This window comes from Hippichthys cyanospilos, chromosome 21 (genome assembly GCF_059441005.1).
Source record: "Hippichthys cyanospilos isolate Australia breed blue-spotted pipefish chromosome 21, RoL_Hcya_1.0, whole genome shotgun sequence".
Lineage (NCBI taxonomy): Eukaryota > Metazoa > Chordata > Actinopteri > Syngnathiformes > Syngnathidae > Hippichthys > Hippichthys cyanospilos.
Genome location: NC_142389.1, coordinates 7,560,823 through 7,582,011, shown reverse-complemented (window position 1 = coordinate 7,582,011; position 21,189 = coordinate 7,560,823). Strand labels below are relative to the sequence as shown.

The 21,189-nt window shown below is 39.5% G+C and overlaps 1 protein-coding gene across 1 annotated transcript in view; it reads right to left on the bottom strand.

Annotated features, from left to right (window-relative positions):
* The window catches only part of hivep1 (HIVEP zinc finger 1), a 58,193-nt gene that overhangs the window by 14,555 nt on the left and 22,449 nt on the right, over window positions 1–21,189 (bottom strand). Inside the window, exon 3 of the mRNA XM_088404864.1 lies at window positions 779–832. Coding sequence (XP_088260990.1) covers window positions 779–832 — 54 coding nt within the window. The remainder of the gene's footprint in view (window positions 1–778; window positions 833–21,189) is intronic.

Below are 21,189 nucleotides of genomic sequence, written 5' to 3'. Positions count from 1 at the left end.
AACCCAATGGTGACCTGTCACAGTTTCCCGCCTTAGAAAGGTATTTCCCAAGGTCATGGTTCCTCCAGGGTTTTTAGCATAATTAGAAGGAGGAACGCCCTGTCCTTGCTAATCCATTATCCAGGCAAAGCGTATGGCCTTTAAAGCATAACAGAAAAAAAAAAAAAAGCTCTTTTGAAAATAGCAAAGCCAAAATAAACGATTTAATAATAATGCCCACACACTGAGTATGAAGACTGGCTATACAAGGTTTTTAATTAAAAAAAATGGTGTGTCATGTACAAAAGTGCATCTAATAGAAAGAGTGTTGTCATCATTTGACTGGCACGCAGGGACAAAAATAAACGTTATTTATATCTTGCCCATTTAGCTTCTCCACGCAAGCTGTTCTCAATCTCATTAAGAACGATAATTCTATCAACGCTCTAATGACCTGCTAGTGAGTCAAGATTTTTTTTTTTTTTTTCCTGGAAGTACAACTCAGCAGTTGGTCAGGTAACATTCAACAATTAAAAGCAAGGCACATTTAGCAAAAATGATAGAATATCACATAAAAATAACTGTTTAGTACCACAACACATAAAAGACGAAATTAAAATAAAAAATTACCGTCTATATATATACACACATACATACACACACAGATATACATATATATATACATATACAGTATACATACACACACACATCGACACACACACTTAAAAAAGCAAAGGCATCTCTTGTTAAAATGTTATTTGTCCTTGATACAACAACTTAAAAAATAAATATCCCTTACCTTTCCTTGAGCTTGTGGGTTCTTTTAGCTCCTTCTGGGCCTCTTCGATTTTATCTGTAATCCAAGAATAGGTTGATTTTTAGCATACGGAGAGCAGGAGCATGCATATGCCCACATACTGTACACAACTGTGAATGGATGGCAGAACGAAAGTAATGTTAAAGGGGATTCCTCCCACACGGCCGATGCAGGATCTGTTAAATGAAAAACAGATATTCTTCCATAGCCAAGAGAGTGCACTGTTCCATAATGGAAAGTGCTGTCATCACTAAGGCGTCGGGCGCGCTTGCGTAATGCAACCAAACAGCCACACACCCTTGCGCTATGTACAGGTTAGGGTTAAAATGAGAATCCAATAAATTACATATGGAAGGCAAAGAGTGTTAACACGCTGTTCTGGTCACTTTGCTTCAGCCGTTAGTCAAGTGCTAGATGCTCACCCGAAATCAGGAGCTGCCGATGTTTTTTTTTTTTTCTTTAAACCATATGGATGAGTGGTATTTGAAGCTTTGTGTTATATGTATTTTAATATTAATTACAGTGTTGTTTGTATGCTGGCTTGGTGTGAAAATGAGTAAAATTAGTAGTAGAATTAGGAGAATTCTCAACAGGAAAAAATTTATAGTTCATTGAAGATGTTAAAATTGATATAAATAAATAGTATTAAAATGATCTGTGTCAACATTTCAACCACTGGACAAGAAGAATTATTCATATGATTTCATTCATGATCAAGTCCAGCATGTGCTTCACTTTCACACATTTAAAATTTGAATTCAGAAACATGTTTCATAAAATGAGCTTAGGCGGGGTTTCCCCAGCTACTGCAACTTCCTCCCACAGCCCAGGAACACACATACAAGATTATTTAAAAACATAAAATCTGCTCAAAGGTGCGAATGTGAGGGTTGAAAGTTTTTCTTGTCGATGCCGGCTTTTATATTTTCCGCGCCAAGCACCACCGAAATTCACTTATCGCAGGGGTTTTCCGGTCCCCATACACTATGAAAAATGAAAGAATACTGCACACATACAAATTAATACATTTGATTAGTCTGCCTTTTAAAAAAATCTAAATGAGCCAAATGGTGAAATCTGGTTCTTCAGAATAGCACAAGCTATGAATAGCTATTTTTTGCACATGCAATTAACATGTTCCCGTTCAAACTGATTTTAAATCTTTATATGTTATTGTTTCCTGAACATTTTGCACCTGGTGTAAAAACTAGTATTAATAAATCAAACATTCCTCCATTTTTTTTTTTTTTTTACTTTGATTAAAATGGATTAAAAGCATAGTCTTCCAGACTGACACGGTGAAAAAATATCTCCCAGTCGTAGTATAATTGTTACATTACTGAATGCTGTCATCTGATTTTTAATTGCATTTTACCAATGACCATGCTCCCCATTCATATAATAAGGAGAAAAAGTATGCGCTTTCCACTCATGACCATGAAAGTGAATGGAAAATAATAATCCGCCGCGGCTTGTGGGCTTTATGTGTGACATCATGGTTCAAGCCAATTCCTAGAGGACCAATTGCAGAAATGTGTTTTTTGGCCGCACAAACGTTCAAAAGGATGTCCTTGGCGTCGTTACCAAAATCACGGTAATTCCAAGCCGGGAGGAGAGGAGGACATGAGCGGCCGGTGCAAGAGGTCAGTGGATTATGTCATCGTGTGTGTGTTACAAGTCACACCCTTCTCCGTCGCTCTCCTTCTATCCCAGGCACACGCCACAGATTACATAATGCGAGAGCGGCTGTGGAGCAAAACAAAGGCGCCCTGCCAGCAGAAACACAGCAACAGAGGGCAACGCATTTGTTTAGTGTCTGTCTGTCAAAGACGGAATATATTAGCATGTTCCACAGAGATTGTGGATTCTCTCCTGCTCTGCTCTCCAGGCACTGAGGCTGACCGTGGGATTCCACAAAGCGGAGTCCTAAAGCTTCCCTCAGGTTAATCGCTTGCAGGCTGCGAGGCTTCTGCAAGTAAAAGATGACGCTAGTGCCATCCTTTCCCGGATAGCGGTTAGGTAATTTGGCGCTTCATTGTTTGAACAGCTTGCCTTATTACTTTATGTCTTGTATTAGACCGCACTGGTACACTGTGGCATAGGTGATTACTGCCCAACGTACACTATTAGCGTGCGTATGAATCAATTTGCTTTTCCCTGCATACTGTAACTAACCACAAACAAGACCCCTTATGCTGAATGACGCCACATGAAGTCAGGCACGGAATGAAGGAAACAATGAGTAGAAAAGGGACAAGGCTGTGGTCCCTTTATCCCTTACCCTTAATAAGGACAAAATATTCCATCCATGCAGGCCAAGTTATTAAGACAGCAGGGAATTATTATACGGTTCAAATTTCCCTCATTATCTGAGCTAGGGTTTGCTAGAGTGGTCTTCATGGTCAAATATTTCTCTACGGGGGATTTGAGGCGTTCATCTTGCCATCTGCAAAGCACGGAGCCACAAGAAAACAATGAAAAGGAGAAATAAATGTTGCAGGTTGCCGCTGATGAAAACCAGAGCAAAGGGTGGAAGGGATCCAGAATTTTAGGCAGGGTGAGAAGAATTGACTAATCTCATGCCCCGATTACAATCAAACTGTTTCAGGACCAAGAAGGTCTATTCTTTGGTTTGAATAATAAAGATTACAGAACATTTTCTTCTTGCCAAGACAACAAATGCCATTTCAAAGCTCAGAAAACCACAACATTTTCCGGCGCTCTCTGCTTAAATTGGTTTCATCACAGACAAAAGGCACGTGGACTATGAGACCAAGAGAACAGTGGTTCTCAAGTGGTGATATGAGAAAAGGCCCTACCTGGGGATACTTGATTTAGGACTATATAAATAAAATTTGATTGATTGATTGATTGACTTGAGATTTTAAAAGGAATTCTGCAGGTGTAAACAAACCTAATTTATTGCTCATTAATACCACGACAGGAACTGTATGCAATTTTTTTTTCAAATTAAGAGCAAATTAATTGGAACATGACAAAAGCTATTGTTGAATTGACTCTTTTGCAAATTCTTGTATGCCTTTATATTATTACACCATTTTCCAGCAGAGTACAACAGATGATTTTAATGATTGCTCTGAATTTGCTGACTAAAACACAGCTAAAAATAGCACTACAAATGTATAAGGATAATTAAATGTAAAAAGCTCCAATAGTGATAGCCCTAGCAAAACAATTTACTTGATTAAAAAAAAAAAACACACAAAAAACCCCATATCATTTACTAACCTTTTGGGAACACAACCCCCAAAACAAATGAGGGAACACTGCTTACATGATGAGATTTATTTTATTTTTTTAACCATCATTAGTTGGGCTAGTTTTTTGGGAAATATTTTCTAATTACTTTATTTTTTGTGTGTGGATTCTGTCATTTCATGTTGACGAAGGTTCACTTTCATACCATAAAACGCTCTGTAAAAGTAGCATCATCATGTTAGCCGTGGTAGTTAGCTCCGTAAAAGTAGCAAAATTATGATAGCCAAGTTGGTCGCAGTAGTTGGCTGCAGTAGCTGAGACACAAACCAGGAAGTGGACGTGAGGCAGCCAAAGAGTATGAGTCACATCAAGATGAGCCCCCCGCTGCAGGCTGCAAATTCCCCATTAAGGCACACGATGTGCGAGGAGGGAAAAAGTTTTATTTTTTTTAGATTTGTACAGTTTTAAATAAAGAGACTTTCAAAATCACAATATATTGCCGCTACGGTTTTCGGCCCATGCCTCGTGCCAACAAAGAAACAGCGATGACAACATGACCTCCTTGGCACAGGTAAATCAAGGAAACATCAAGCTCACCCAGCACAAGCGCACAGTATCTCTTGGCACGGTTTCCCTCAGCCTGCAGGCCAACAAGCAACCGGCAGGCTCAACAAGCCTCGCGCCTCCCGGCCCTTAAAATCCACATTTTGCACAACAGTCTGCACCGTTGGCCTCCCCACGCCAAATGGACGCCATCAGCCACATAGTGGCAGCTTTTCAAGGCGGTGCGAAGACTCCATATGCACAATGTTTACTCGTTTCAGGCTGCTCTGCCGGCTTTTCTTCGCCAAGCTGCCGCTTTCCCTGCTAGCATCAAAGATACACGCGCTACTTGTTTTGATATAACAGCATCTGTGTGCTTGCGATATCATTAGTATGCGCAGCACCGCACCAGCTTGTACACTTGAAATAGAGAATAGGAGCACAAGGGCCGTGAGTAAAAGGTAAAGCGCAAGTCAAAGGTGAAAGGCATTTTTGTCTTTTTTTTTTGACCAATAAAGCGTGTGTATGTGTGATGCAAGCAGGAGGTTGCCGTTGCAAAATCAAGATGGAGGAGATACACAGCCCAGCATCCAAATTCAAAAGAGGGGAAGAGAAAAGAAGCGGGCTGAAGATGACGAGATGGTAGCCGGCAGCTGCCCCCATCTTCCTTGTCAGTGCGGAAGGGAGATTATGTAACCCGAGCACCTCCACCAGCATTCTGTACACGCCCGGCTTTGTGCAAAAGACACACACTTGCGGCACACACACTCTCACAGAGACTGCATTCTTGGAACAGTCAAGGGCATTTGCCGACACAAGGTGGGTTCGGACGGGGGGTGCAGATTGTGATTCGAATGAAACTTTGTGTACTTGTTCATAGTGGGGGCACAACACAAAATCCCAAATCTTAGGTCAATCGGAGTAGGGGGTCAGGAGTTATGGCTGACTGATTATTGACATTTTGGGCAAAAAAGGGGCGTGGCGAAACCTTATACGTTAGGAACTACTGGGTCAGTCTTTTCAAAACAGGTCTTGCGAGAAAGAGAAGCCAAAAGGGATTCTAAATCTGCAATCATTTGGAAAAGTGGGGATGCACGGAAACACCTCACCCTTAACCGGGTTTCTGCTTATATCAGAAAATGGTACACAATCGATCAAATATTAAGGTAATCGAACACTTTAGGTACCAAATTAACGAAGTACGGTAATCATTTATTTTCAGCATTAATTCCTAAAATAATCAATTATTTAACGTGTGATTTCTTACTAAATACGTACTAAATGAATCAATTACTTTCTTGATCATTAATAATTAATTAATTCACTACCTAATGTAATCAATTAATTAAGTACTTTATACCTAAAGTAATCAACTTCAGTACTTCATACCTAAAGTAATTCATTACTTTACTACTTGTTACCTAATTGATTACTTTAGTGCATGATTCAGTAACAATCGCTTTTAAAGCATAATTTCGCCAAACACAATAGCAACTGGTTGAATGTCTGAACTCTTAAAAAAAATTGTAAAAAAAAACGTCTTTGGGATTGAATGAACTATTGCTTTTTAAGGAAATCTTTGAAAATTATAAAAAATTAAGAGTTGTGAATGTGAGCACAACTTATTGTTTGGCAATACGTTGCCTGTAACCGGCATCAGTTCTCAAATGGGGGTTTGAGCACCCTTGGGGGTAAATTAAGGACTGCGGAGATTATGGGTATATATTCTATAATTTAACAGGGTTACTGCAAGTATCAGCAAATATAAATTAAATGCTTTTTAATGTGGTGACAAGTGCAGGACATTTTCCTTTTCAAATTAAGAGCAAATCAATTGGAACATGAAATAACTTATTGGTTCGGTTGCCTTCTCGTGACTGTTAAGCAAAATGTCGTATACCTTTATTTTATCGAGTTTGAGTGGATGCACACTGTCATTAGTGAAACAATTTTTCCAGCAGACGAGCCAGAAAAAAATATATGACGGTACACAATCAGTCTTCTGGGATTTTTGGATGTAGTACAACTAGAGAACCACTACAAAAGTAGTTCCAATGTTTTAAGGTTTGTTTTTTTTTTTTTTCACCATCCAAAAATACTTTGAGGTACTTGGCTGAAAAAAATATTTCACAGGGGTTACATCATTGCTAAAAAGATGAGAAATACAGATTTAAAGGATTGATGCATATTTTAGGAACCTTACCTTTAACTTGTGAATATTCAATTGTCAAGCTTAAAGTTTATTCTCGACCAATTTTTACCCCTTTGAATTGTTTTCCCCCAACCAAGTACCCCACTAATCAGCATTTCTGGGTGAAAAAAAAACAAAACAAAAAACGGAGTGCTGTGACATCCCTTCAGCAACCCCTTTGGCTGGAGTCAGAGTCACGACACCATAGCAATAAGTTGCTTCATGTTCCTATCAATTTGCTCTTAATTCGAAAAGAAAAATGTACTGTTGTTGCCATGCCATTAAACATTGGCTGGTACCTGGAAAAACCTTGCAAAAGTCCCTCTTACACTACGAAGTGCCTTTAGCTGTGATTGTAGCCATTCTACATACAAATATCGTCCACATCTTCAGACAAGACAAACTCCAAGAGCCAGCAGATGTGCGCTCTATGCAAAATTCTTTGCCAACTTGAAAGGAAGTCTGCTGATGGTATCTCAGCATTCTTCCTGCAGCGTGCTGAGAAGACCAAGCAGTTTTGCAGCACTCAGCTGCTGACCCATGCAAAAAGTGGCCATAACACTTTCCGTCAGCCACAGACAAACTCTTTATCTTCGCATACATGCCTGGTAAAAAAAAAAAAAAAAGAAGAAGAAGAAAAGGAGACGCTCCTCACGCTCAGGAGGGTAATAAATCAATCGGATGTCGGGAACTAAGGAATCCCCGACCTGAATGGGAGTGTCCCATTACGCTATAGTTCATCACCATCAGTCAGCGTATTTTGGAATTTTTCACATGTTGGGAGCTGGAATGACTCACCCTTGTCTGATCTACTGGACACAATAGGAGAGACGGAAGAGATGAAAGACTGTGTGTGTCCGTTTGGCGTCTTTTTGGAGATGACTTCATCAAGTAGTGTGTTGGCTTCTGACAAAACCATTCAAACCTCAATTCTTGGAAGTCATAAAAAAGATTATTTTACCAGATAGCTCATAATTGTAGCACGACCCGGGAAAGTCTGCTTATTTCTCATTTCTTTGGTTAAATTGAAGAGATATGGTCCCAAAGCTGGGACATTTGATGAACAAAGCACAAGGAACTTTCTTGGCAGCTCAAAGGATTCTTAAAAGGTCGCTGACTTTTAAGAATCCCACTAGTGGACACTAAAAAAAAAAAAGGGGGGGGGGGCATGGCAAGAGGGAAGAAAAAATATCGGGCTTAACCTGCTCTGAGGGAGGCTGCATGAGTGTCACTGAAGGAACACGGCAGGGATGATTTTAAGAAAATAAACTGTAACATCGCAGGACTTTTAGAATTGAGATTTTATTTATTTATGAAGAGGGATATAACGAGGCAGTACAGGCAAAGTGATTCAGATGAGGATTCAGTTGCCATATTTGCAATAAAATCATGGAAAAAATATTTTGTCCTCAGGTGTGATGGTGAGTGTGAATTGTTATTCGTCCATGTATGCCCTACGATTGGCTGGCAAGCAGTTCAGGGTGTCCCCTCCTTACAGACAGCTGGGATAGGCACCAGCAAGCCAGCGACCCTCGTGAGGATAAACAGCTAGAGAAAACGGATGAATGGATGTAAGAAATGCATTGGGATGAAAGTTATGCTATTTTGTTTATTGTAAATCAAGTCAATTAATCGACCGATTAATTAGCAGTTTTTTTTTTAATTCGGCCCTAAAAAATCCATTTCGGTCAGGTCCTAATATAATGCGCTGAAAATTCATTTGTACGCTTTTCATGACTGAGAACAAAGAGATGCCTTTCACTTTGGCTTGTACAGTAAGATAAAACAAAAAAAAAAGTGCTGGGATTAAACAGAGGCACCTTCAATGATGGTAAATATTTGCCGACTCCCACTGATCATGCTGATCATGAATTTGAAAGTATCTAGCTGATTGAGGCATATCTCCTTTCATAGGAGGGTGTGCACACTTCTGCAACAAAACTTATTTTTCCCTAGCCAGACTAAATAGTGGGAAATGTTTCACCTCGGTCATTTTCTTAAACATATCACGAAACCCTGGCTTTCCATCAAGGGTGTGTAGACTTTTTTTTATCCACTGTATGTACAGTGCTGCTCCCCTCCCGCAGGAAACTGTAGGTGGCAGAAGCAGCAGACTGGAGGCCGCTGATGTGCGTGGGCACCCGTGTGAAAAACTCATGTAACCAGAAAACTACCAGGTGGGTAGATGCGTGTTTGTGTACAGAGGGCTTAATGGTGCAAGCCGAAGAAAACTCCTTGTATTCCTTTGACAACACCTGTTTAACATGCCAAAATATGGACGCACCTGAGGAGATCAAAACCAGACTCTGAAACACAAGACAGCACAAATGTACTAACGAGCCAAATCTTAGACATCTCTGCCTGCCCTGTATAATTAAAAATAATAAGAATAAAAATCACATTTGTTATTGTGGCTCTCCGGTTGAGTAATGAGTATTATGGGCAAGTAGACTTTAATTACCCAATGGCGCTTGCCTGTTCTACTGATACCGATTGTTGCCTCAACTTTAGTTTTTGATACATTGAAAATCTATTGACAGTAGGATGCAAAGTATCTAAACGTAACTAACAATGTAAATCTGCAACCATCAAGCTAGCAGCTACTTTTAATCTCTAACCGAGTCTCACTTTTTCAGTTTGGTTTCTGAAACAGAATATATATGCAAACAAACACCCACTTCCTTCTTTGCTGCAGCTTCAAAAAAAAAGAAAAAAAAAGCCTTAAAACAAGCCGCGCGTCAAATCCCATCCCGTCAAGATGTCAAGTTCCCTCTAGGTTGCGCTCAGTGACACCAAAATAACAGAAGACATCGGCGATTCCCCTTCGCTGAGCTCAGCGAGTGACGGCCTGTATGTCGCCAAGCGATGCGTGGACAGGAAGCATGTGTCAGATGTGCTTAAGTGAGAAAACAAATTGTGCACGTACAGTCAGCTTTGTACGTAAGCCGGGGAATGAGGGAGTGTGTGTTGCCGCATCAGAACAGGTAAAAAAAAAAAAAATGAATAATATATATGTCCCCGTTACTCAAACTTCATCTGGCCTGCAATTTCATTTGCCATTAAATAATTTAAATTGTCACATTGAGCATTCTACTCGTAGATATGGAATGCATACATTCATCCATTGATCAAGTCTTTGAGTTCTTTTTTGTACTTGTCTAGTTCTTGTATTATTATTATTATTATTATTATTGTTATTATTAGTGTTATTATTATTATTATTATTATTATTATTATTATTATTATTGGCCAAGAGGTTCAAAAAATGAAACTAGGCCACTACGAGTTGCTTTAATATCAGCAAGCAGATTACCGCTGCAGATATTCTACATTTTGATGAATATCGGGAGTGACCTTCTTCACGTGTTTTGAAATATTTCTTTATATTTTCAGTTACATTTACAAGAGATTCTGCTGATCCTAGGGTCTCTCCATACTTTTAAGTTTTGTTTGTTTTTGTTTTTTAATGAAAACAATAAGTGGTATTTTGAATTTCTGCAGATTTTATTGTAGAAATCTATAGGGAGCTTTTAAAGGTAACGTCTGCTCAATTTGTCATTTTTAGCAATGTGATGTCATTTTCAGTAAACGGCAAGTGGTGGCAAAAACGTGTTTTTGAAATTATTAACTTAATGCTAAATATATTTTAAAAAATTCAATCTACTATAATATTTTTTTTCTTTCAATTTCTTCTCAAACTTTTGCCAAAAGGAAGGTCTATAATAGTTGGTAAACTAAGAAATACGCAATTACTGAATTTTAGGACTGAAGTAGTCAATTACTTTATGTACTAAAAGTACTAGAGTAATTGAATACACTACTAAGTATTCAATTACTTTGGGTAATTATGCACTGAGATAATCAATTCTTTTAGGAAATACGTAATAACGTAATGGATTACTTCTGATTATTTGAAGTACTAAACTACCGATAGTAATTAGTTACTCAGACTAACTCGAATGACTAAAATAATCAATTACTTTAGTACATAATTAATTTAGTACCAGCCATTTAAGACACCCCTACAGGCAAAAACCTGGCAATTAAAAAAAAATATATAAATAATATCTATATAAATTATAAATAAAGTACTAAGGATTGAATGAGTGGACTCTTAAAAGAATAAAAATATTTCTTTGGCATTGAGTAAAATGTAGATGGGAACTTATTTTGCCATAAAATTGAAACAAGACAATATAATCACCTTTTATTTTACTACGGCTAAATAAATGGACTGTCCTTTTGAGACATTACAACTTACAACTGGGAACTCCTTGAATTTTTATGCTATATTTTTTAATGCAAATAAGACAAATACATAAACCAACAGCTGAAATGTGTCTGTAGTAAAAAAGATACCTCCAGTTCCTATCCAAACCAGTTTGTGAGCTTTGAATGGCAAAGGAGCAAAACAAAACCTTAAAAAGTACGCAGGGTGCCTCAAGCTTAGCGGCGGACGGCTGAACACTTGCTGGCGAAAGCGTCGCCGCAGCGAGTCATCATCCGAGCGAGCGAGCAGAGATGTTCATATACGAAGGAGGGCGGCAATACCTGTCCATTCAGGTCTGAAACAAAGCCCGACTACGACAAGCTCCAGTATACCTGACCTTGCACAACGCAAGGCAAAGCGTGCTCTTTTCACAAATAGGACAAAATGTTCATTTCTTACCGCGCGCTGGGCTCAAGTTTCATGGAAATAAACAATCAGGGCCTCCTTTTGTTCCTGACCGAGAAAAGTCAGTACATACATGCTTCTCTGTCAAAACAGTCACAGCTGTGTTTCCGCCCTATCAGCTGGAGCTCTGCAGTGGTTTTGGGGCGTTGCCAGCGGTTTCCTCAGAATAATGTGACGAGGAGGGGAATTCCTGTAAGGCCCAGGAAGAGGGGAGGTGGAGCCAGGAGGTGCATGAGGTGAAAGGGGGAGGGAGAGGGAGATTGGAATGAGGGAGCGCGGGAGGGAGGAGGAGTCTGCTTTAACATAGCAGTGCGGGTGACGTCACTTAAACCGGCTTTGGCACCCTCCGGGGGATCCTTCGCTTGGGCTCCCTCCCGTCTTGTTTGTCCTGCAGGAGGCGGGGCTTAATGTTCCCTGCCAACTTCTGGTTGCCCAACCGCTTACTCACTGGGTGAGTGGAGGCCGCCGTGTTTACTTGACTTTTTTTTTTTTTTTTCTGTTCCCCCTTTATAATGACTTGCTAGTTCTGGAAGTCGAATAGCCACTGTATGCATTTTGGCAGGCAGAAAATGATGTGCTTCTTGGAAATATCTTCTAACCGCACCCTTAAAAAGCCAGCCTGACATCTGAGAACAGCACTACATACAGTATATATATATTAGGGCATGGCACCATACTTTTCTTTGTAAATTTCATTCAATTTTAATTTTAGACCTTCATCATAAAGTGAATTTAGTTTCATTAAAATCCATTAAGTAGATTTAAGTAGAGTAAATGAGAATCCGTTGATGTTACGGAGATTTTGAGTTATTGACAAAAATGCAAATTTTCTATGGGGATGTCTGTTTTGGGAGTTCTACAAAACAACTTCCTTAAGGTCTCAACTTTCATTTTGCAGCAGCGAACAAGTTCAAATTGCATTCGAAGTTTATGGAAATGAGGACTTAGACGACGCGCACCGTTGAAAGACGACTGTGGCAAAACATTAAATGGGTCTTTCTCAAAACTATAAGCATAATTTTGACTAAGTGCATAATATTTTTTTTGAAAACGCTCTGTTCTCTTTCAGAAACCTCGAACCAGGTGGTCACCTACGAGTGCTTTTAAAGCCATTTACCTTTCTGGCAACATACCATTGCTTGAAGAAAAAGAAACAGAAAAAAAGGTTGGGTCAAAGTTGGCGAGACGTCACACAACCTTCTTGGAGTGTGTTTTGGCCCAACTTCTGATGAGGCCTGCCCTGAAAACAACTTGGCATGGCTTTCCCTGTCTAAACTGCTAATGGAAATGCTAATCGGAATGGAAAGAGTTGAATCAGGGTTGACTGAAAATACCAACGGAAAAGCCCATGAGGTCACTTTCAGATGGCTTGCCAATTGCCATTAGCAGTACAAGGTCGATAATTCATATGTAGGGGGGGGGTGTACTAAATTTCATATTCCTACATTTCCATTTAATGCTTCGGATGTCTTGTTTGGACTCGTCTTTGGATATTATGTTAGTTTGAGGCCAAGTCAGACACTGACCTCCACGGTTGAACTCCCGCAAATATGCTGATTGGATCCAAAAAAAGAGGAAGAATTCTTCGCTTTATTTTGAGATTAGTCATTATGTGAAATGGCGCGGCTTTCACAAGCAGCCCGCAAGAGAGCTTCAGAAACATTTTTTTGCAGTTCAGTGTCAAAACAACATGTGTGTTTTGCTGTATCATTGCTAGGAAATCCATGTTAACGGAAAAATGTCAGGAGCAAAAGTTTGCTCTGTAATTATGTTGGTCAAAGTAAGAAAATCAAGTTTTTGTTGGCAAATAGAAAGAACAAACAAACGGTGACTCAGAGGTTACAAGAACCTTTTGTGAGAAGCAGAAAATGCAGAAGCAGCGCAACCGGTGTTATATACAGTATATGAGCTTTATGATGCGCTAGTATAATATGATGCAGTTTCCCCTCAGCATATTCTAAGCTTTGGCCCGCCAGGCGTTTCCTGCACCCCCAAGCAGGCTAACGATTAAGTTTTGCCTCGAGGTGGCCGCTGTCCACAAACATTTTCCCGGTCTGTCCCTCAGCACCAGACTTTGTCATTTTACTTGGGGAAAATTAGTTTTGTAAGATTACAACTGCATTTACTCAATTAATTCTCTATTATTCAACACACCACCATTAAAAAAATAAAAATCAAATTCAATCTGTGATTTGGGATGCTAAGAAACTGCTAATCAGTTACGCAGTCATTGTATAATATAGCACAAGTCTCCAACATGAGCGTTAGCTGCTGATTACGTAGGTGGATCATCCAAATGCAGTCTGACATTTCCAAATCAGAGAGAAAAAAAGCCCATAAACACATGAACACGTTAATAACATTTTCGTTGTGGTGCATCCATAGAAACTACAAAAGATACACTGGTGCAGTGATGGCAAAATATTCAGCAATGGTTTTATCACTCAAATGTTGAGCATACTTCTCACAGAGTTTTGCTAGGTACTAAAAAGAGTCCCTGGGAGCATGGTACTTGCTTTTGAAAAGAGGTAGGCGTCAGTAGCCAGCGTGTGGTTTCCAAAAGTAAACTTTTTGCTTATTAAGGAAAATCCTAACTAACCGACAAACCATCAAAAGCCAATTAGCGCAACATCTTGAGTTCGTTAATACTGAATACAATGAGAATTTCAAAAACTATTCCCCCGAGAAAATTGGAATGTTATTATTTCGTACACTTAGTGAAAAAAAATTTGTCCATTGGATCCGAGTCTGATTTTCTCCAAAGAGAACTCTCAAAAGTGCACTGCGAAGCCTGGAAACCTCAGGCCAACAGTTGATGATGGTAATTTGTCATTGACAAATGTATAATTCTGAGGCCTTGACGTAACCACGTACAATCCAACGAACACATTTTTGGTCAGTGCATAACGGATTCCTCCGGTTGACAGACACACCTCTGATCTTGGAATCTGAAAGGGGTGCCATCCTCGCAATGGAAGAAAGAGCCTATTTCAGCGACAGCGAGAGAACTCTTAATTAGATCGGGGGCTTATGAGGCTCAGAGGCAGTGAGAATAAGACAAGGTAATGAGGCTACACAGGAAATAAGGATCTAAATGTTGCCAGGTCATTGATCAAGTTACAAAACAGACGTCAGATCCTGCTCAGGTTCATCTCCTGCATCTTGGCCCCAGCTTCTCTCCAAACCACCACCGCCACCACCTCCGCTTCCTCCTCTCGAGTGTTTGGATTACAAAATGAGACTCTCTCAACCATCAAACTTTGCTCCATCAGCTGCCTCCCGCCACCCGCCCTCGGGGAAAGAGCTAAGATGTAATCAAGGTTGTTACGATGACTACAAATGTGGCACATGGAAACATGTTCAATACGTCAACAGCAAACATAAAACATTAAGCATTTTTTTCTTCTTCTTTGGTCTACTCAAAAGCCTTTTGAGACAAAAACGTGTTAGAGTTGTCTGTAAAATGTTCATCAGCACGGCTTGAACTATTGTTTCAGTCGATAGAAGGTAAGAAGCAAGCACATCCATAAAGGGAAAATCCTACGCTGTGAGTAACCAATGGCATACTTCAGCCCTCTGTTATGCATTAACTCCCTCGGTTTGTACCATAGGTTAATGTTACCGATTATAGCCACAATGCTCAACAACCCCGATGACATCACGATTACATCACTGTTTTTTTTTCCTCCTGTTAAAATCAAACAGAGCTTGGTGAAAATATTTTCACAACCTATGGACAAAATTGGTTTCAAAACGCTGAATTGTCCACTCAACGGGCAAACTTATAGACAAGGAAACCAAGAGATCATTTTCCAAGAGTGCGAAGATATAAAAGCACAGGGGAGCCTCGAGAGATTTTATTGCTAGTACTGTATACATGGTTTTTGGGCTCACTTACAGCCTGTCCTATGTATCATGACAGCGTTGCTGTCATCCTGTCTACAGAGACCCGCAGGCGGCTCAGTAGACTCCCGCCAGGTTTTCCTGGAGTTGCCTGAAGGCTCCCATTGGTTTATGTCTCTGGGGACGCCATCACACAAGCGCCATCTGCTTTGCTTGTTCATTTAGCACCATTTATGTTTTCACATACAGTATCCGTGACTGCTCCTGGGCGGGACATTGTGGGATGTCATCGGTGGCCACGAAGTCGACATTTGGACCTAATTTGTTTCAACCTGGCTAATTTTGTGGTGATTTGTGTTTTTGAAGGGATGTAAATGAAGCAAAAACTTTAAAAACTGTATTAACTCCCCTATATTTCAAACTATAAGGTGCACCAGTTTATAGAGTTGCAGTCTAAATGACTAGAACTATTTTTGAAATGATCAAATAAATATAGATCGTGCACTGGGTTCTAAAACTCCTTCCTTCAAATCAAAGACACTTTGCTTGTTTAACAATTTTTAAAAAGTAAATGGTTAACAATTTTACGTATAATAATTTGATAACCATACTGACTAAAATATTTTTGGTAATATGCAATCATAGTAGAAAGATGCAAATTAATATATTTTTTGTGAAGCCGATATTCCATACATAAGGCACACCTGATAAGGCGCCCTATTGATTATAGAGAAAATTTCAAGTGTGCCTTTGATTAAAAAAATACAGTAAGTTTGATGTTTACATTTTGAAAATGATTCATATGATTGATTCGATATACCATTTTTTTTTAAACAAACCTGATGACATCTTCCCTCATCTGAAATGACACAATTCTGATTTTTTTGCCCCTCTTCGACCTGTATCTGATCTTTAGATGTCAGTTAACAACACGGATCCATTTTTTTTCAAATGCAACCCAGGCCACATGTATATAGCACTGAATCCGTATGGTACGTAGGTACATAAACCAATTTTTTGACATGCGATTTCAGATTTGCACGTAACAAACAAGCGACACACGTTGCAGTTCTGCGCTCAAAAGGTGCAAAAAAATAAAACAAATTGGAATTGAGCATGAAGCAATGCGGTGTGAAGCTAGCCTTTGAGCAATGGATATTCATTTATTGAAAAAGTTTATTAGACATTGTTAACTCACTCACTACCAGCCTTGTATGAATGGATTTTTGCCTTAAATATCCGCCAATGGGAAACTAACTTACTTGTTGCCGGCCCGGTAAAAATGGATCTTTGACATCTATAGCCATTAGTGGCAGCGAATGAGTTAAAATCTGAGAGAATTGGAATGCTGCCATGACCTCATTTGACTGTAACATGAACAACATGATGACTTTCTTGATTAGATATTTACCAACTGCATTAAATGCAGATACGTCATTATCTTGACAAATGACTACTGTGTGGTTATCCTGGTGAGGTTTGAGGTTGAGAAAAAAAAAAAGACGCCAATTTTGACCTTTGATATGTTGCTTTTGGGTATCTCAGTGATGAAGTTACCGCCCACCTCCGCGCCACTCGCTGCAGCGACTCTGCCATTGCCAGTGGGCATGAGGTAACGTTACATAACGGTGTCGTCGCGCGCACTGAGACATGCCGTTCCCTCGCTGTCTTCATTTCCCTCCCACTCCTTTGCCCATTTTCATAAACCCTAATTTGCCACCTTGTTCCATTACTCCCATTGTAGTCCCCCAAATGTCTCCTGTGCTCCATTGCTTGATGTTGTCTTTGGGTTCCCTCACATTAGATGTGCTTGTTTAATAATGCCTTTGACAAGTTCAAAATGAGGACTCTAAGATATTTTGGGGAAAAAAAAAAAATAGTCCAAAATGGCAATTTTCCAACTAGCGTTAGCCAACAAAGTAGTCAATTAATACAAGATTGTAATGTTGATTATCTAGGAATGCAGCAAACATTGGCCACTGAAAATTTGTGGTCAAAAACGGCACACTTTTGGTTTTCTGCAGAAAGACAATTAAAGCTGAAACAATATGTGTGAACAAGATGTGATGATGCAAAAACCAGCAAGCATCTTTCTGAATTTCGCACGAGCACACAGAAGGAGAGGGACAACCACAACGTTGTGTTTTGAAGGCCGACTTCAAAATAAACACACTAAATAATACATGGACATCAATGTCTTTTGGAAGTGTCAGCCGAATGGCTAGCTTGACTCCCTGCGACTATGATTTAATTGCTGTCGCATAACTGAGCGGCCAACATCAACACAACGCCATTGAAAAAATAAAAAAAAAATCATATTCAGACAATGATTAAGGACACTAAGAAACCATTAAACATGAATTCATTGCATCATACGTCACAAGTCTTCAGCACTGGAACTAGCTACAGTATGTATGTGGTGCATTCAAATGCATTCGAACATTTCAAACTCAGACAGAAGGAAAAAGTCCATCAATGCATTAAATGTTAATAAATGTTAATAACTCTGATCAAATCATAAAAGCTGACATATATCAAGAAGAATAACGGGGTGAAATTACTTTGATATTTTACTTTATTACAATAATCTAGTGACTAACGTTTAAAATGCCACATAAAAAAAATAGGCTTCCCTAGTTGCATTCGAGTATCTAGAATCAAAAATGAAAACTAAAAATACCTTTTTATAAAGAAATATTCTAAGATTTACCACAAAAAAAAATGGACATTAAATTTAGTCCCCTTTAAACAGGAGTTAAAACTCTGAACAAGAATAATATTGAGGGAACATATGCAGTTGTATTTCATTTTCAATAATCATTTACAGACCTGTGCTGGACACTGCGCGTAACATTACAGTCTGTTTCCTAAGTCGATTGGCTGCCAATGGGTGATGCGCGAAAAAAATAAGTGAAAATGTTTTGTTTTTTTTCCGGCAATTCAGTATTCGGCCAAGCATTTTTCATTTTGGGCCAAACACTTTAATTTTGGTGCACCCCTCCCATTATAATTTCTCCCTTCCATTGTCCATCAACATCTATTTGTATATCGAGCCACCAAACAGGGAGATGCTAAGCGAGTCTGATGAGCTCATGGAGTACGAGAAAATCAGAAGTGTCTAAGTTTGGATCTGCTCTATCTCTGGACCGAGCTGTTGCATAATGGCGACAGCTCATCTCCAGCCGCTGCAGCGCACAGGCTTATACCGTCCTCCCGTTTACGTCGTACGTCAGCTGCAGCTGCCCGGCCAGCGACGGGGAACGCGCCGTAGAGGCCGGCTCAGCGAGCGGCCGTAGCCCTCAACCTGCCGGCTGACATGCTTGCTACATGGCGGAGATGAGGCAAGAGGAAGGACGAGCAAGGAGGGGTCATTTCCTGTCTGGTGAATGTCATCATTTTTCGAGAAGAGAGGACGCTTCATGAACGTTGACACTGCATGTTAGACTTTTTGATTCACTGACTCAAAAGACTCGAACAAGCGTAAAGCAAATATGTGTTTGGAAAGATGTATCAATCACTTATAAACCTTTAAATCTATGGTTTTTAGTTTTTTATATTTGTTTTTATTTAGGCTATATACTATAGTAATAACACTTGTATGTTAACAGGAAAACATGATTTTTTAATAATTTATGGAGGAAAAGGAGCTAGATTTTGTACTTCTTCCAACAACTCTTGAATATACTGGAAAAATTGCACTATATTGATTTGTATTGAGGTTTTTTTTTCTGATGTTTACTTTGATGAAATGTATTTATATGTTCAATCAATCAAAAATACTCAACGGGAAGAGCTGAAATGTCCAAGTGGAAAATAACATCACAAATAACGACAAAAGATGTCAACTACAATGTGATGGTGTAGAAAGGCTATTTAATTTGAATTATTAAGTCATTCGCTACCACTGAAATTTCATTTTTACCATGCAGGCAGTTAAAAACTACGATCTGATGGTAAATGAATAAATATTAATAAACAATGGTAGGACTTAACGATAACTAGTACAAGAACTGATAAAACTGACAACAACAAAAAAAACAGTTCACCCCTCCATATAATGAGACACAGGCTTTTCGGTCTAATGAAGAGAAACTAACAAAACGGTTGTGATGCTGCTGGTAAAGTAGAAGTGAAAACTGTCTGAAGAAGAAGAAGAAAACTGATAAAAGAAGAAGTTGAAAAAAAGGGAACAAAACAAAGAAAAACTGATGACTAGACACAACGAGAAGTTCCACACAATACCTGTTGCTCAGTCGCGTCAGAGCGTCTCTTCGACGGCGACCGACTGGCAGCTGGCAAACGCGCTCACGGGGCGAACACCTGACATTCCTGGACCAATAATCTCTGGCATTCCTGGAACCCGCTCGGTCTTCCGGTTAGGAATGGATAAATGAAAATAAAAATCGAGGAGAGAAGCGAGAGCTAAAATGCCACACCAGAGCTGAGCGTCTGGACGCCGTCTGCCGCGAGAGACAAACACTCACTAATACGCAGCTGTGCGTCTGAGCTGAGATTTCACTCCTCACTTCTGCCTACTGTCAGTGTAGCAACCACACTTCTTTCTCCTCCCTGCCTGCCTTTGTGTTCCTTCTCACCCCCCCCCCCACTCTCCTCTCCTCTTCTGCCTCCTCAACCCTTTTTTTTTTTCAAATCACTTCCCTAAAAAAAAAAGGGAAAGCCCTGCCTGCCTATATGCAGACTTCCCCAAGCTGAGAGATGCCTTTCTCCACAAAAAAAGCAAGGAGGCTCTAAAAATAAAATCTAATTTCTCTATATGAATAACTCGCTCTCACCCACTGTCAACATCAGATTAGCCACTAACCTACTTGCTGCCCACAACCTCCCACGCCCTCGCAGAGGCTATAAATACTCATCCATCCCTGTGCATTGATCCCCCGTGTCAGTGCAGGGGGCCGCCGCAATGAGCACGTTGGGACCAATTCGAGAAAGAATTAGAGGAAGAAATTGAAAGACAAGTTATCTAAAGAGTCAGACAGAGAGTAGGAGGTGTAATGTATCGCCTCCGCGTCAACACAGGAAGAAATTTATGTGACGGTGAGGTTTCGGAGCACCACATTTACAGTATTTTAGAAGTTTACAGTCTGGGGTGTCCAAACTACGGACCTGGGGCCATTTGTGGACCGCCACCCACACCTCTATGGTCAGGACCATATAATAAAAATACATTTTGACATGGCCCAAAATGCTATTTAAATAAATAATTTCAAAAAAGTTGGATATGTGAAACAAAGTCTTATTTTGCTGCATCACTTATCACCTTTAACCGAAAGTCTTATAGACATACAGCTACTTCATATAGACAATGTGTAATTGCTTGCCTGCTTGATTTGAACATGTTCAATAAGTTACAGTAAAAAAGGTAAATCAATTAAAAAAAAAAATACTCCACCATTGACTTTCACTGCCATTGACAGCTATTAAAGATCGATTTTAAATGGGCTAGCGGTGACGAGTCAAATTTACCTATAGCCTGTGAAATGAAAGAAAATAAAAAACAAGGCCAATGGCGTTCAAATTTTCCGGCGTGAAGGTTTCACATACTGTGTATTTTTATCAGTGCTTCAATTGGGAAAAAAAAGGGCTTTTCTGACTGTTTGTAAATTAGGAAGTGAGTGTGTAACGGTTATTCAACAAGATAATTAATTTATAAACAAATACATAAATGGTCCGAATGCATTTGAATGCACGTAATGTCTTGTGTGCATCGTGAGATGTTTGCACTCCCGTTAGCGGCCAGAAACCTGTGCCCTGTGGCACAGTGATGAACTTTTTATGTTTAAATGTTTTTATGTTTAAATCTAATGAGTTTCCTTTGAAATATGGTAAACTGAAATTACTGCAGGAGTCTTATGTGTATCGCAAAGTGAAAGAGAGAAATGTAACAAGAAGGTATTATGTGAA